Source organism: Etheostoma spectabile, chromosome 12 (assembly GCF_008692095.1).
Source record: "Etheostoma spectabile isolate EspeVRDwgs_2016 chromosome 12, UIUC_Espe_1.0, whole genome shotgun sequence".
In the NCBI taxonomy this organism is placed as follows: domain Eukaryota; kingdom Metazoa; phylum Chordata; class Actinopteri; order Perciformes; family Percidae; genus Etheostoma; species Etheostoma spectabile.
The window spans coordinates 27,822,773-27,840,121 of NC_045744.1; the positions used below are offsets into that span (position 1 = coordinate 27,822,773).

The 17,349-nt window shown below is 40.6% G+C and overlaps 1 protein-coding gene across 1 annotated transcript; it reads left to right on the forward strand.

The window, feature by feature from the left end:
* The first annotated feature begins 256 nt into the window (after positions 1–256).
* Positions 257–17,009, forward strand: ncstn (nicastrin). Its single transcript, XM_032531940.1, has 17 exons — positions 257–491; positions 1,659–1,760; positions 2,194–2,317; positions 2,976–3,097; positions 4,083–4,228; positions 5,244–5,388; positions 5,526–5,638; positions 6,221–6,373; positions 6,495–6,599; positions 7,241–7,318; positions 8,035–8,204; positions 8,312–8,414; positions 8,621–8,719; positions 10,959–11,046; positions 11,231–11,394; positions 11,996–12,208; positions 15,815–17,009. The coding sequence occupies exons 1-17, from the start codon at positions 434–436 to the stop codon at positions 15,935–15,937; spliced, it is 2,106 nt and encodes a 701-aa protein (XP_032387831.1). The 5' UTR covers positions 257–433; the 3' UTR covers positions 15,938–17,009.
* Positions 17,010–17,349: the final 340 nt, after the last annotated feature.

Here is a 17,349-nt window from a genome sequence, read left to right on the forward strand (position 1 = left end):
ATGTCTGTCTATCAACTGAAACCTATTTGTGTGGTGTTTTTGATGTGGTATGTGGGCACAGCTTTGTGGCCAGTGCCATAGAAGGTTAATGGTTTTATTGTGCGTGTATATATAAAAGTAGATTAGGCATATCCAAAGTGCACCACAGGGCTGAGTAACAAGGGAAGTACAGAGTTGAGTCACTCCTTAGCTGGCATTACTTTGGTCCTTTTAAGTGAAAAAAGTTAACTCTATTTATTATATGAATTGATGTTTTATTTTGCCGGACGCGAAGCTTTAAAAATACATATAAACTTAATTACTCCCGTTACAGAGCTCCACAGCTGCCATTTTGAATGAGTCCGTCTCCTTTCAGGGGAGCGGAACCAAATTGCGGAACCCGGACGTTTTCCATGTCAACACCTACTGTTCTTCTGCTTGATAAACCAGGAAGATGGATTTGCTGTCGAACAAATGGGTCGTTCATTTGCTAGTTTGTTGTCTTTTCATCGGTAAGTTGTATTCTAGCAGTGCCCAATGTCCATCTTCACGTATCCGTTTATGAGCAGAGTGTGGTTCTGTAACAGGCGGTTAGCTTGATAGACTGCTTTGTGCTTCGAGCTAGCCGAATGCTAGGCTAGTCATCGTTAGCTAAAGCTGCCCTCTTTGGGTTTAATCCCCATTGCCGAGTTTTTTAATATAAGTTTTACAATGGAGTTCAGCGTTACGGGAATTACTGACCAATTTCTATCAACTAGAAAGTTCAGAATTAATTCCAGGCCTCTGTTTTATTTTCGACGAATTTCCTCTGAGACAGTCACAGGTTGGGTCTGCCCTCCTGATTTAGCTAGCTAAGCAACCCAGGATCAGCGTGACTGCTCGTGATTCCCCGCTGCGGCCGCCCGGAGCTCGGGTACAGCGTCAGGCCAAATTAGTAAAAGAATAGCGTCGTTTAATGTTGATTTTGTTGTCACCAAACAAGAAGCAGATGAAGCATTCAATCTATTTGGAGTGCCCTGGTAAATTTTGCATAGAGGCGATCATCCAAAATAGCACTTTGTTTCAATTAAAGCGAGATAGAAAGATAGATAGATATAGATAGATGTTGTATTGATCCCAAAGAAATTACAGTATTGCAGCAACAAAATATCAGACACACAGCACACATACAGAATATATATGAAATAAGTTTAATGTTACATAAACGGTTATGTTGCTGAAACGTTAGTGAAAAGGATGTAGGACCAACAGGTGAAACAAACCAAACGGCTACATTTTTTGGAAAAAACCTGCATGTTGGCCCCAATGGATGAAAGTCAGTTTCTGGAAAGAGTGCACCCGTAATCCTTCAAAGTAATATTATATTTTCTAAATTAAATTGCCACCATTTTGAAAGGACCTGTCTGTGATTTTTTTCTTCAGATATGAGAAAAGGCCATCTGCTTGTGTGTGAGAGTATTTATACCAAAGCGATGTAGTCTAAAGTTGAAAATTAGGAATGTTATTTTGCCAGCAGTGAGGGACAGAGGACGTTACTTTTATTTTAGGTTATCTGAACAATTAAAATCCACTCCTCTGTGACATAAATTCTGCTTTTTCTTTCTTTATCATGCCCCCTTGGTTAAAACTATACCCTAATTTTTGTATTTGCAGTTGTTAAAGGGCTTTTTCCTTTGCAGGTGTCGGCTGTAATTCAGTGGAAAAGAAGATTTATGTGCATCTCAATTACACTGTCCCATGTGTACGACTGCTCAATGGAACACATCAAATAGGCTGCCAGTGTGAGTAAAGCAATAGATTCAAGTGATGCTAAGTACTTGTCATGGGAATCCAACGTGCATCTGGGACACTTATGACAAGTATTACTAGTGTTCACATCTTAACTGTAGAGTGTGTGTCTTTATGGGCTCTGGCTGTCTTTTATTCATGTGAATTTTGAAGTAAAGTGCTTACTACATAGTCTACTAAAACTGTTTTCTGTGTGGTTGCTTGAGGCCGGAAGAATATAAAAGCCAAAGTGTTCTGTGATTAATATCTGACACAAAGGCCCAGCAATTTTGTCTTTATTGCATCAAAACGTTTAGTCCTAGAATGTTTCCTGTAATGAAGAGGCCTGCTCAACACACACATTGATTATATAAGCTTTTTAAAATCTAGTACAGCTGTTGTACCTCATGTCACAGATGCTGATATTGATTTTCTTTTGGATTTCAGCCCTTTTGTCAGGAAATGTGGGGGTCCTCCATGTGCTTGAGTCAGAGGAAAATGTGGACTGGGTCCTGCGCTCGGGTCCCAATCCTCCTTATATGGTTATCCTGGAGTCCCCGCTCTTTACCAGGTACAGTTAGCATGTATCGCCCTGTAGAGGGAGTACTTACAGTGGATCCTAATGAGAGTAAGGACCAGGGTTTACTCCATTGTTTTACCACGTCCAAAATCAAAAGTGGTTCTAGTTATTCCGAACAGCTACAGTATATGAATGAAATAATAGTGAAAATACAAGTTAGTAGTTCAGTAAGTCCTTAGCATTTCAACTATAGCATTTTTTTTAAAGAGTATCATCCAAGTATGGTGTTGACATATACAGATATGTAATTGGTTTATGGTTTATTGTCTGTTTTGTTGAATGGTCTTGAATATTGTAGTTACTGTGTCATCTTTTCTTGTTTTTTTTTGTCTGGGTGGGTGGTAATGACGAAGCGGGAGGGGTGTGTATTTATGTTGCAAGGTTTGGTATGTCAAAAAATTAAAAAAATTGTTAATCACAAAAAAAAATAGTAAGTAGGGGGGAAACTTATAACATCAGGATATGACAGGGAAACTCAAACAGTTATACAGCGTCACTGAAATATACAGTACCGTTACTGTGGCAAATCCTGCCTGTCTAACCTTAAGGAAAGAAACTTGAACCACATTTCAAACCCGTGTCTGACCTGTATTTGGACCTGTCTCGTTTACACCGCCCCGTGCCGACTGTCTGCCCGCCTGCCGTTCAGATCCATCATGATGAAGTTGAAGAACGGCTCTAGCAGGGTGGCTGGCGTTGCTGTTGTGGCGCCAAGTGCAAATCCGCTCCAGGGCTTCTCTCCACACACCACCTGTCCCAACGAAAACACAGGTGGGTGAGGGTTTGCCTGCTGAGTCTTGTCTCTCAGGATTACCCCAGTTCCAGAAATTAATTGTAGTTTAATGATCCTCAGAAGGCCCAGCGCATGAAATGACATGCTGTAGTGGGTTCAGTTTTCATGTTCTGTGTGCATGTTTTGTTATTTTACAATGTCAAATCACACTGGATGGGCTGATAGAGTTGCAAACCGAGAGGAAGAAAGCAGCAGATTTTACAACATCGTAATCTTTTGGCTTTTTTGCATTTTCTTTTGCGGCGCAGTAATAGAATTTTAAGTTTGCCACTTGGACGTTTCTTGCTCTTTGGGAGTTGTAGTTACCTTCTCCCCTGGAGTTTTTATGTACACATGCTTGTACCTTTTCCTTTTTTAACAGAGAATCACATATTTCTAATGCAGTTGTTCTGACAATTCAATTGGGAGAATTTCATGCCCATTCAAGCCGTGGAAATGTTCCAACTAGATTGTTAATGGAGAAAATGGTGAGATTTTCACTTCTGGAACCACTTCGCAACTGTATAAGATGTATTTACTCCGATCATCAGAAAAAAAAAAAAAAAAGTAATGCTTATTAGTCTTGTTGATACTAGAGATGTTCCGATACCAATACCAGTATCGGTATTGCCTCCGATACTGCCTAAAACACTGGTATTGGGAAGTACGGGAGTTTATACACCAATCCGATACCATGTAAAAAAATTAATAAAAAAAACCTAAAGAAATTTTACTTTAAGCTAGAACTTCAAAGCAGGTTCAGGTATTGGAATCGGTATCGGGAAGTAAAAAAATGGTATCGGACCATCTCTAGTTGACCCTGTAAATACTTACATTATCATGCCGGTCGCTTGTAGAAATCGGAGAGCTAGATACCAACACCATTTTTAGCTTTAATGTATTTGCAGGACTTGCAGGACTCATGCAGTTCTCACTGATGAGTTTAGTGTTACGGCTGCTGACTCCACTATGTATTTCCTTCAGGCGTGTATACAGAAAACTACGATCCATCCTTGGCCCATTGTAACGTGACAACGTGGAACCCTTTGGGAAGCGGTTTGTCCTACGAGCAGTTTGACTTCCCCATCTTCTCTTTGAAAGACGACAATGACACTCAGGTCATACGGCAGGTAATGTGACAGGAATCGGGTGAACTTGGCAACAAAAGCTGACATATTGTTTGTTAATCCTATTTGATAAAATCACTTTGTTCTTACAATCGTTGTTTTTGTTCAACTTTGTTGTCCCTGCTGTCACGAAATAACTGTAATAATAAAAAAAAAATTGTTTGCCTCTGATGTTTGAGAATAGACACCAGTAACAGTGCAGTCACACAAAAAATCTGATCTGAACTTGTCCCAACAGTGTTTGAGATTAGGCATGATGCCAATAAAGCTGTTTCAGTAGCACTTAATATCATCATCTTCCTAAAGACAGCATGTTGTGGTACAGCATGTTGAGACGATTTATCAGAAGACCCCACAAATCATTAGCTGCTTTTCCGCTATTGTATGTTACAAAAACAGGCAAATCATATTACATAGGTTTTAAACATCTGCTTCTGATGCAGTGCGACTGGTGCAGAGGTTTTCACGGAATAGAGATATCATTGCTGATCTCAACATGACCTGCAACGTTTGGTTTTATCCCCGTTTTTAGTTTTTGCTCACTGACTGGTGGACTTCAACCTTAATCTTGCCTATTTAAAAGTCTTTATATTGCTCTGTGAAGGAATGTGTATGAATTTTAATGACTCTGTCCAGAGGCTAAATTCACGTTAAAGTTTATTTCTAGCGATTTAAAACTTTGTGGTTGTTCCGCTTCTCAGATTAGATGTGGGGGGGTAGACGAGGGAAACTGTTCTGTAAACCAACGGTTTTAGGTTTGATCCCCAGATGTCAGTGATAAATGTAGTCGCAGACATGGTAGTTAAACTATTATTGTGCCCAAACCTGCCAGTAGAGCCCTGAGCAAGAGCATTAGACCCAAGTGTGTATGTTCCAACTTGTTCTAAGGATTGAAAGATATTTGAGAATAGCTAAAATACTATAATGTTATTGTGGCATCTGTGTCTGAAAAAAAAATGAGGAGGCAAAACCTGCTTACAAAGAAGTTTCATATGTATATGTTTTTCTCCATTCGCAGTGTTACCTGGACCATAACCGCGCTGTGAACGGCAGCACTCCTCAGTACCCGCTGTGTGCTATGCAGCTCTACTCCCACATGTCTGCAGTTACCGACACGGCCACCTGCATGAGGAGAAATGACATCAACTTCAGCATCAGCCCAGGTATTTATGCAACATGAATAAATATCTCTACACAACAGGTTTGCATACTATTTAAACATAATTTTTGAAAGGCTACATGACTACATGACAATTCTAACCTGAGTCTATGTTGTTTCTTGTTCTGTGTCTCCCTTCAGAGATGGTTTGTGACCCATTGGGTGACTATAATGTCTGGGCCTCCACCCGGCCTATTAACAACACAGCCAAGGGCCACAAGATGTGGGAAAGTGTGGTCATAGCAGCAGCCAGGGTGAGTTACAGCAAATACTTTTTCTTCTTCACTGAGTATTTACTCCTACAGCAGTGATCTCACTCACTTTGAAAGCCTTCCAGTATAGAAGCCATGCTAAGATTACCCTGCTTTGTGATGCATGCCATGTGATGTAACAGTTAAAGGCAGTCTTACAGGCAGTGTTTCTGTGCTTTGCTTCTTGTGTAAATTTTCTTCCTACTTATGACAGCTATGAGAACAAAACACATAAATGAAAGTGATAAGGTGGCACAGTGGCCTGTTTTTAAGTAAAAATTGGCTGATCCACTGGGAGAATTTTTCTCTGTTTTACTTTGTAAATTGGAAATATTTACTGTAATTTTAGGCTCTTGGTCAGACAAAAAAAGAAGGTTCCCCCCCACTTTTATCTGACGTTTTATTACCTGAAAGATTCATCTGTTAATTGCGTTATACTGTAGGTAAACCCAAAGACATGATGGGCTGCATTACCTCATATTTTGGTTTATGCTGTGATTAAAAATAGGTCCTTGCAAGTTGAACCGGACTACTTACCTAAATCTGATGTCTGCTTGATGGACCTCCTCTCTTTCTTCTCTGCAGTTGGACAGCAGGTCTTTTTTCTTTGAAGTTGCTCCAGGAGCAGAGAGTGGAGTCTCTGGGTTTGTCACTCTGCTTGCGGCCACTCACGCTCTGCGAAATGCCATCCAGGAGGCCCCACCCAACCGCACCATTCTCTACACCTTCTTTCAAGGGGTCAGTCATTTCCACATAACAGTATGCACCATTGTGCTTGACAAACATGCCAAATTTAACTTTGTACTGCCAGCCTTATTCATGTTTTTTTGTACATTTTATTTGACTGTTTTGACTCCAGGAAACCTTTGACTACATTGGCAGTTCGAGGATGGTGTATGATATGCAGAACAATCACTTTGCCGTGGACTTGGACAATGTTCACTCAGTATTGGAGATAGGACAGGTGTGTATTGTAGACTTCCAGTAATCTTCTGTATGTATCAACCACCACATTTTTTCAGGGAATACTTACAAAAATGACTTAAATGCAAGGCAAGGTATTGCTTGAAAGCAGTCAGTATGATTTTAAATTGGAATCTAAACAACAACACTGCTCATCTGTCCAGCTTACTTTGGGTAGTTTTTGATGCTCAGGGTAAACAATTTGGTTGATTCAAAAAACAATTAAGGTCTGATAACTTGATAACATGACTTGCCAAACCATACTTAACTCATGTTAACTGCGCAAGTTAGTGGTCCGGGCTGCAGCACAAGGCTACAGCCCGGATCTCACAGAGTCAACGATGCTCCGCCAAGTGTCCGGAGTCTTTTCAGGCGCTCCATGGATGTGCGCCGGGGAGAGTTCATTATACACTACATCCAAATAGGAAAGGGTCCACGTGCGGATAGACAGGTTCGTAGTTGGTTTCCAACAGGTTATTTTAATTATAAGTTGCAGACTATAGGCCTTTTTATATTACCGCTGTGGACGGAATCAGTGAAGATGTGCTTGACATTTTGTTACTCAAATGTTAAAAAGGTGTATGTTATCTTTTATGTATTTATGTGTCTAGTATATCAGTATGTCGAATTCGTTGACCATAGGTGGGACTTCATGCTGACTCCAGACTGTGGCTTCACTCTGATCCTGTGTCTAGGAAGAACGGCAGTGTCAATGAAGAGGTTAGTATACTGTACATTCCCAACCTTCCTCCCTTCTCATACAACCCCACAAGACATGTTAATGATACTTACGAGGGTAAATTGTGCTAAATTGGTAATGAAATAATGAACATGTAAGGGATCATGTAGACACATAACACATAATATATATATATACATACTATATATCACATATTTACATAAAACTACTCAGAACACGGTAGATGCTAAATCGAAAGAAGCACCTGGTTCAATAAATAGTTATAAAGTGCTGTGTGCGTTGGTTGCAAGCTGATGAAAATGAATTACAAGGGCGCCCAGATAGATCAGTTGGTAGAGCGGGCGCCCATATATATAGAGGTTTACTCCTCGACGCAGCGGGCCCAGGTTTGACTCCGACCTGCGGCCCTTTGCTGCATGTCATTCCCCCCCTCTCTCCCCTTTCATGTCTTCATCTGTCTTTTCAAACAAGGCCTAAGATGACCAAAATATAATAAGAAAAAAAATTAAATTAAAAGTGTAATTCTGAAAACATCATAAAACAAAAGAAATAGCTTTGAACAAATATCAGGGCTCACAGATTTGACTGTTAACCGTAAAACCCATTATTAGTTTAAATATTAGATGACTGTTTAAGAGTAGACTTGGATATAAAGGCAGAACAGATATGGGAAAAAATGAGCCCACAATGTGTGCATTACTGCATGTATATCATTTCCTCCACTGTTGCGTTTCAGGTGAGGAAGCTCATTGAAAACTTGCAGTCGGCTGCCAAAGGTTTGAACGTCTCGGTGAACGAGCCCAGTTTCTCTCAGCCACTCCCGCCCTCGTCCTTCCAGAGGTTCCTGCGAGCTCGGCCAATCCCTGGTGTTGTTATCGAGGATCACCAGTCTGCTTTCACCAACAGGTATTTGCTATTGTTGCACACTCTTACATCTAATTATAACCGTGGCGTCTGTGTTGCCCCAAGGAATTGGCATGTTTTGCTAATTTATTTCCCGGTTTTGTGTGCAGGTTCTATGAGAGTATGTACGATAATGCAGAATACCTGAACATATCTTACCCACCAAACCTGACGCCAGAGGAGCAGCTGGAGTTGGTCACTGACACAGCAAAGGTATTCCTATTGGGAGTTGTCTTATCATCCGTCACCCATCTGATTTTTTGCGGACTTCTCAGTCAGTTTGTAGAAGACCCAATGTCAAAAGTTGTCTGCCAATATTTCAGCGGCATTCACGATGCTACTATTGTCTAATTTGAGACATATGTTGTTGGGAAGCAACTACTAAAGATTTTCTGTATTTCTCTTCACGTATCTTTTAGGCTTTGACTGAGGTGGCCTCCATGGTTGCCCGGGCTCTGTACACACAGGCAGGAGGAGATGAAAACCAGCTGGTCAACATCAACGCAGACCCTCAAATAGTAAGATTTCATTTAGGAACTATCCAAGGAAGGTTAAAAAAATTCAACTGGACTTTGGGTTAAAGCTGCTCGATGATGTTTTGTCTCTCATCCGAGAGACTGATGGACTGCGTTCCATTTGTACTCAGAAGTCGGTTTTTCCGAGGTCAAAGTTGGATACGCCCCCCGACCTTGGGGGCTTGGACAACCTTGCAGTACCCCAAGCTCAAAATCCAAAATGGCTGCCCCGTGCATCAACAGTTGTGAAATCTGTAGGACAATACAGCACTTCTGTCTTATTTTTGTCTTACTAAATCAGTTCATCTCTCCTGTCCAACTTCTATCTGTGGACATGTTACACTGTTTGCATGCACAAAAAACAGCTAAATACGTTGTCAGCTGCTGTTGCTAACAATGGCTAACCTGGCAAACCCCACAATAGAACCAAAATGGTAATAAAACCCTACTATTTAACTGTAGGGTCCATACTGCTTTGTTCGTAAGTGCGCTTGGCTGTTATAACGACACCCGTTAAAGTCGTTGGAGACCCCCGAGGAGTCGCAACTGAGGAAAGGCAACCAACTTTGCTATTTCTGCAGACTAGAAGAAGAAGAAAAAGGCAAACAATGGCAGAACTGGCCAGAATCTGGCGGGGGTTGAGAGATGACTTTGTACCACTTACTATATTTCTCGAGACTTTTACTTTCACTACAGAAGTGCAAATTCCATCGTGCTGATGGCCGTGTGTGACGCAAGATATCGTTTCATCATGGTGGTGTTGGTGCTTTTCGGCTGTGAGAGCTTGCCCTCAAACTCGTCCATGCTTCCTGTTTCCGCTTTGTGGTGCGGTGCTGAAAAAAAATAGAGTGGTGTGTTGGTTCACAATCCGTCCTGCCAGCACAATCCGTTCTGCGCATGTGCAAGATGTTAGCGCATGCGCATATGAAATCATGATGAGCTCGTATTTACGACACTGCACGATCTGTTCACATAGACAGTTAAAGAAAGTCTGTTGTCCTCCACCGGAAAGCTTAAGTTAGTTCAGCTAACAGCTAATTCGGCTAACCACTAGTTGAGACCATAAACATATATATGTCTATGGCTGAGACAGCATATAAAATGAATGAATGAATGAAAACAACCGTTTAAATATATAACAGCTGTTACGTCAGTTCTACTTTGCTTGTGCTCATTTAAAATACAATCACTCAATACTTTTCTTTATTATTACTGTTAGGTCTTAATTTAGCTGTAGCTGCTTTCCCCACTGTTTAGTTTGAGTAACGTTATTTTAGGCTGAATCAAGCTGTCAGCTAGCAGTTAGCCGAATTAGCTGTTAGCTAAGCTAACGTTGTTAACTTTCCAGTGGAGGCTAACAGCAGATCGCTACTGTGGAACAGATCGTGCAGTGCCGTAAATCCTCGTACATCATGATTATCCTCTGCACATGCGCAGAACGGATCGTGCAGGCAGGACTGATCGTGTACCAACATGGTGCACAACCTCTGGTCGCACACTAAAAATCGTGGTGCAGCATCAAGATCGACGTCACATTGTCGCACGACAGGTTGGGAACGGCAACTGTAAAGAGGCCTTCCTGGGGAGAGATTACAGAACTGCATTGTAAGTGGGCAATAAGTGATGTCGCAGACCTCCTCCCCTGTTAACAGTTTGTTGTTTAGGAATTAGTAGAATATGTTTTCAGCTATCTAGCCATCTTATCCACAAGTTCACTATTCCTATTTATCTGTCCCGTCTCAACACCACAGCCTTCCTCCACTTTAAGAACATTTCTGTACTTTATGTTGTCTAAAGTCAAGGCCTAGTATATCGGAAAAGTAGTTTTTTATACCTGAATTGAAGTTGTCGATGTCTTAAAAATATTGCTGCGTCTTCATTCAGTTGTGGTGAGAATTTAAGCCAATAATGCACATTGTCTTGTGACATACAGTATATCAGAAGTTACTTTCATTTTCTTGCAATGGCACTGGTATTCATTTTCCACTTTATTTGCCCTCAAAACAGTTCTTCACTCACATGACACTTATCCTTGTTAGATGCTTTTATTATGTTTTTTTATTAACTTCCTTTACATTGCTTTATTTAACTGCAGTTTGTTCTGTCTCTTTTAGTCACTTAAAATGTGCGTTTTAAGTAATTTGGTTTATCATTAATTCAAAGACAAACAAGGGTTTTTCTGGTCTCTTTGTGTAACCGAGCAGAAGTGACTCTCTGGTCAACATGTTCTCTTTCCCCTCAGGTGACCCGGATGCTGTATGGTTTCCTTGTTCGGTCAAATAACTCCTGGTTCCAGCAACTAATCCCCTCTGACTTCACGAGCCATCTGGGTAAGTTAGGATACATCAAATCCTGTTTTTTTTTTGTTTTTTTTACTTACTACACTACAAAAGTGGGAAAAAAGTAATTGCTGTTAATGGACAGTTAATTATAGACCCTGCTTGTCTTATATATGTTCTATTTTGAAACTGAACTTGAAACTGAACTTGATTTCTTCTGTCTCCTGTCTATCAGCCGACAGGCCCACAAACTTCTACGTGGGCGTGGCCCCGCAGACAAGCGAGCTGACCCTTCTGGTCCAGTACCTGCTGGCTAACCTGACCGGTAGCACCGCCAACATCACCCAGGACAACTGCCAGAACCAGAGAGAGGACGAGAAAGACAAAGAGAGCAAACATGTCAGCACTTTTCCTTTTCATCAGTTTACTTTGGATTGGTCATTGACTATGAGACAAATTGATATGGGGAAAAAACACTTGTCAAGAAAGTATCTCAAATCTGTAATAATTTATAGACTAACTTGAAATTTAAAGAAAAGACAGACAAATGTTTAAGAAAAAACAGTGAAGTGTTTGCAGCTGCAGCTAATGATTATTTTCATTATCAACTAATCAATAGAATAGTACTTTACAAATTTCTAGGATCAAGAATCAAACTCCAAATCCAAAGATTCAGTTTACTGTCATTCAAAACAAATAGGAGCAGCATGTATTGACATTTGAGACAAGTAAAAGTTTGGTATTTAGCTTGAAACATTTAAACAATGAATTGGTTGTTTAACAATAGTTTTAGATTGACTGATCCGTTAATCTACTAAAGCAGCTAAACTCAACACCCTCAGTGTATAAATAAAATGGGGGGGGGGGACAACACAAGATATGAATGAAGTCGAAGTGACACCAACATGTGAAGTTTGGGCTTAAAAATGTTATTCTTTTTTTACATAGAAATAAAAAATCACCTGCATACATCTAGAATAATGTTGCCTCCTCCCTTCAGATGTACTTCTACATGTGGGTTCAAGGCGCGCTGCCTCCCAACAGCACAAAGAGGGAGGGTTTCTGCGTGCGCTCCACAGTCCGTCTCTCTAAAGCGCTGTCCCCAGCCTTTGACCTGCGGGAGTACACCTCCAAAGACTATTCAACGTGGACGGAGTCCCGGTGGAAGTCCATCAAAGGACGCATATTCCTGGTGGCAAGTCACGATCTGGAGGTAAACGTTCCCCTCATGTAGCTCTAGTTTACACTTCTGCGTTATGAATTTCCTATGGTTTCTTCTATTGAAGTGTTGGATATGTACACACTGTAGGAAATCTGGAGAGTGGGATGCTGGCACACATTGTTCTAGAGCAGGTAGTGGACAGAGTCAGGGCTGCTCTTCAATATTGAATCCTGATTTATTTAACACAATTACTTGTGTTTTGGAACAATTTCACTTTTTTTATTATTATTTTTGGTAATTTTTGGGCCTTTATTGCAGCAAAGGGCCGCAGGCCGGAGTCTAATCCGGGCCCCGCTGTGTCTCAGAGTAAACCTCTATATATGGGCGCCCGCTCTACCAACTGAACAATCCGGGTGCCCAATTTTACTTTTTTGAACTTGAAAAACAGTAAATATAGTTAAACGGAAACAGTGAATTAACCTTGAACTGTGAAATTTTCCTTCAAAACAATTCCATTTAAAAATTTAGATTTACAAAAAAAAGTTTACTCGCAAAATGTATTTTGCAAAATCATTGTTTTTCTCGATCACAGTGTTTCAGTGATCGTTAGGAGCCAAAATCACTATCATAGAATTCACAGAACAGCAAGTAGTTACAACTGTGAAAAGTGAAAACTTTATAAAAGCAGCACACTCCCAGGCTCTGTATTCTACTCTTTTAAATGTTCTTACATAGCGCTTTTCTAGTCTCAACAACTACTCAAAGCTTTTTTACATAGTACAGGAACCATTCACCAGGTACACACTGTGGCCGAGGCTGATGAGCCACCTGCTCATCAGATAAACACTCACACACATTTACACACCAATGGCGCAGCTCGGGGTTTAGTGTCTTGCCCAAGGACACTTCAACATGGAACTGCAGGGCCAGGGATGAATCATTTTGTACTATCGTTGCATTACATATGCATGGATGCAGACTTTTATTTAAATAGTGTAGATTCCTGTATGGCTTTTAAATGTTTGGTAAGTACAAGAGCAAACTAGAGGGATGGGTTTAATTAAAAGATCATACCAGTGCTTGAGCATGTTTTGTTACTACTGACCGTTATTAAGTCCCTTCCCTTAGCTGGCTGTGAATATCAACTTTCAGAGACTTGAAACCTGCTTGATAAAGGCGATCCATCATACTGAGTATCTTGTCCCTTTTATCTTTTTGTTATGTTGTCACACAATGGAAAGTGGAGAGCAGGAATCTTTCTTGTTGGGGTGGATACGTGCCGGTGGGAAACAATTGGCTGCCGAAAAGCAACGCTTTTAATGCGGCAATGACTAAAAGTGTACATCCTTCTCACTATATCCATGTTTGCTTTTTGTTTGGCTTCTGACATTACATTTTCCAACAATATTGTTTGTGAATGCTATGCAGTAGCGTTTCCCAAACAGCAGCAATAAAGGAACCGGAGCAACTGGCAGTGATGGATAACCTGTCTCGGATAAAGTTCAAGTCTCTGCAAGTTAATGTTCACATCACACTGGAATGAAGCAAAACTCTCCTCCTCTGTCAAGCTGTTATTTAAAGCCACAACGCATGGCCGTGGGAACTAGGAGTGTGGAGGGTGCTGCAGCACCCCCTTAGCAAAAGGTAGACAAACTACAACCATAATTACAAAATGACATTGATTTATTTTAAGGAATTTATGATTGATATTAGCATACTCCCTTTCATTACAGTTAAATGTAATTTGATTGTAGAATGTGGTTGGTAATAGATAAACACACAATTTGATCAGAATGAATCTGCCAAATTTTCCAAGAGCGAGGCGCGCGGCGGGTCACAGTACAGAAGTTAGCTGGTCTATAACATGGCACGAAAGCGCATTTGGGATTTCTTCACAAATCAATCGCAGACTAAAAAGCCTAAGAGGCAGAATCAGAAAACTCAGCAACTGTAACAAAAGAAGTAGCAGCAGCACCTCTACACCTGTCACTCCCACGGCGACCCTGCTAGCAACAGACAACATGGCAGCTAACTTTTGATTTGATTAAATTTAATTCAGTGAAGTGTTTTATACCCTTACATTTTGTACTACTTTGAGCTTGTAGTAGGCCTATTCTGCACCATTGTTGTAGCTTTGTGCCTATATCCTGTGTTACCTGTGCCTAATTTTGCCCAAGCCTCTCTTCACAAAGCTATGCACAATGCTTCTCTTATGGCGCCATTTTGATGCTAACAAGCCATCACCTGCAGTTAGCATTCCCTTGACTGCCATTCATTTTGACGTCACTTTACATCTGAAGCATTTAAAGACTCTATTTGTCCATTTATTTCTAAAGAAACACAACAATACTGACATTTTAGTAAAAATAGGCTAACTATTGTGTCATAACCAAGTGATTTACTGTCACACAGTAGAGGAATTACCAAACAGTACAGGACTTACATCAGCTGTTTTAGTTTAATTACTAATGTTAACTAGCATGTTAGTTAGCAGTAAGTAGCCTGTGCTTATGTTATCTCCTTACATATACCTACGCTCTCTGTCTCTGCTGATTGAGAATTATTGAGATTTCTCTTGGCACAGCTACCAGAAGACTTACAACTTTCAGACAGGTTGCTCAAGTCACATCTACGTCATCAAACTCAGTTGGAGTCTGCGCAGTAACGCTCAGCACTCACCGGAAAAGTGCTTCTAATAGCCTTCACTGGTCTCCGTCCACAGCAACGGGATCTGTCCGTCCATTTCTTTAACTGTTTATAGTTTTGCCCTGTCTTGGATTTTGGATTTTATTCTTGTTTTTCCCGCTTATGGAGCGTTTTGTGGATGCAATGATGTGTGTGGTGGTTGACTATGGCTGAAAATGTCACTCTCAAAAACACCCCCAACTCAAAATATGTTCCCACGGCCATGCCACAGTGTGTGTTTTTATTAAGTTATAGTATCTTTTAAATGATTCTAATGGAATGATGTTTGTTAGGTTGACAAAATCTTCATCTCCCTGTGGCAGCATGCATTGCTGTCTGCCAATGTGTCATTTCTGAGACTACAACTGGGAGGCGCCAAAGTCAGATATGTTAATATTCTACACACAGTGACTTAAAAGCTGCACTGATCTAATATTTTTATACTGAAAATGCATTAAAATAGTGAGTGTAATGTGAGGACCGGCAGTTCCCTTCAGCTCTGTGAAGCGTTTAGCCTCTTTCAGCTCATTATTTTGGATGTGCATCTCGCAACTTTACTGTTGTGGTCTCATCAGTGTCCTTTCCAGGCACAGCAGGCAGCTGTAAACCCCACTGTACACTACCTGCTCAGCCACAAACAGCACACACACACTGTTAGACAGTTCGAGACTAGCTGGTGACATCCTGGAGCATTTAGCAGCTAAAGAGGCAGATGTGGAGACCAAAATAGAGTAAATACTTTAATGACTGCCTTTAATTCATTAGGTGCACAAAAACATATTCTTAACTCTCTTAAACTGAATGAACAATGAACAGTGTTGTATTTACAGCTTGCTCAACTGCTCCCATCAATGAATACCCTTTTAATGTGTTGTTTTGTAATAATGGTAAATACCATTGAAAATAAATGCTAAGAATTTGTCCGGTCCTTTTAACCTCTCCGAGGACTAAGTGTTCCTTTGACTCCTCCAGATGTTGACGCTGGGCGTGGGTGTCGCTGTGCTGCTAGCATCCCTGCTGCTGACGTACATCATGAGCTCGAAGGCCGACATCCTCTTCAGCTCGGGGAGGGAGCCGGCCAACGCCACTTACTGATCCAGACCGAGGCGACGCCGGCCCACGACCACTATTACTACAACTACTACTTCTATCCCAAGCTGACATGGACAGGGCCTTTTCTTTAAAACACACCACAAGTAGGTACACAGACGGGTTAGATACAGCGGCATCTTTTTTCGTCTAAATAGATGACGATGACGACTCCATGTTTATGGACTCGCTCAGGTGAGGCATGGCATGAGGACTGGACCGGACTGGATTGGCTTGGATGGATCTGGACTCGTCATGGTCCGAAAACTCTTTTCAGGCCCTATAAGTTCAAAAGATGTTTATATTTTTTTGTTTGAGTTTTTTTTTTTTTTTATTGTCAAAGAATGTTTACTGTGTCATGGGATAGGCACTAAACATTGAACATTATTTTGTGCGTCTGCGTGTGTGTGTTTGTGTGAGAGAATTTGACTGCGATTCAGTGTGTACGGATAATAACGTGTGTGTGTGTCTGAATGTTGTATTAGGATTGCGATGGTATGTGCAATACTGTCTTCTCTGTCAATGTAGTTAACTTATCAATCAATTCTAATAAGAATAAACCACTTTTTGAGTCAGTGAACAAGACATAGAATTTAAATTTAAGGCTTTGCTAAATCTGGAAATGTGTGGTAAAGTATTTTGATAAGTTTTAGTTTCTGGGATGTTGACAACCATCCTAAATATTTATATTGTTCAGTCCCAGTACACATATAACTACATGTGTGTGTAGTTGTAGACCCACTGCAGTTTCACATATTGTGATATTTGTGTGGAGAAGAAGAATTCCGAAAGGAGTCCGGCGTGGCTAACACAAACTTTATTTCATATCGATCAGCTGCCAAAAAAACTGTCAAATCCAGTCAGAAAATCTTGTTTTGACACTAGAAATGCGCTGGTACTCTGGCTGTGCACTCTTTTTGGTTCGTACCTTTCTCACAAGGTTTCTTTTAATGATGACTTCTGAAAAATTGTATCAACTTGCAAGAAAGTTGATTTTGTTGTAATGTGATGGCTGGAATCAGTGACCAATGATGATGCCTTGATGAAGAAATAAACATTGCTTCTTTTCCAGATCTTCTTTCATTGTCGACAGACTGCTGAAATGTAATTGATGTTTTGGCCTAAAGAGCTTCCTGTTATAAATGAAGGGTGTGAGGACTGCACTCAAAAAATATAATTATTAATACTGTGGCCTCAGTTTACTATTTTATTTCTGTGCCGACACATTTTAGCAAACCAGCCTTTATCAAAGCACCTCAAGAGTGATCTCATCCTCCTTTCAGAGAGAATGGGTGTGGCGGGGGAGCTACTACAAGGAATACTTATAAAAAATACACTTTATACCAGATGTTATCTCTCAATGATTACTTTTTTTCAGGGCTCTACTGAAGCCTTGTTTGCCGAAATGCGTCCGCACA

What these genes read in the sequence shown, in the direction of transcription:
- ncstn (XM_032531940.1), top strand. Translation starts at nt 434, where the DNA reads ATGGATTTGCTGTCGAACAAATGGGTCGTTCATTTGCTAGTTTGTTGT. An exon ending in ACATCAAATAGGCTGCCAGT is followed by an intron (nt 1,761 to 2,193) that starts GTGAGTAAAGCA and finishes TTTGGATTTCAG; the next exon opens with CCCTTTTGTCAGGAAATGTG. An exon ending in GAGTCCCCGCTCTTTACCAG is followed by an intron (nt 2,318 to 2,975) that starts GTACAGTTAGCA and finishes CCTGCCGTTCAG; the next exon opens with ATCCATCATGATGAAGTTGA.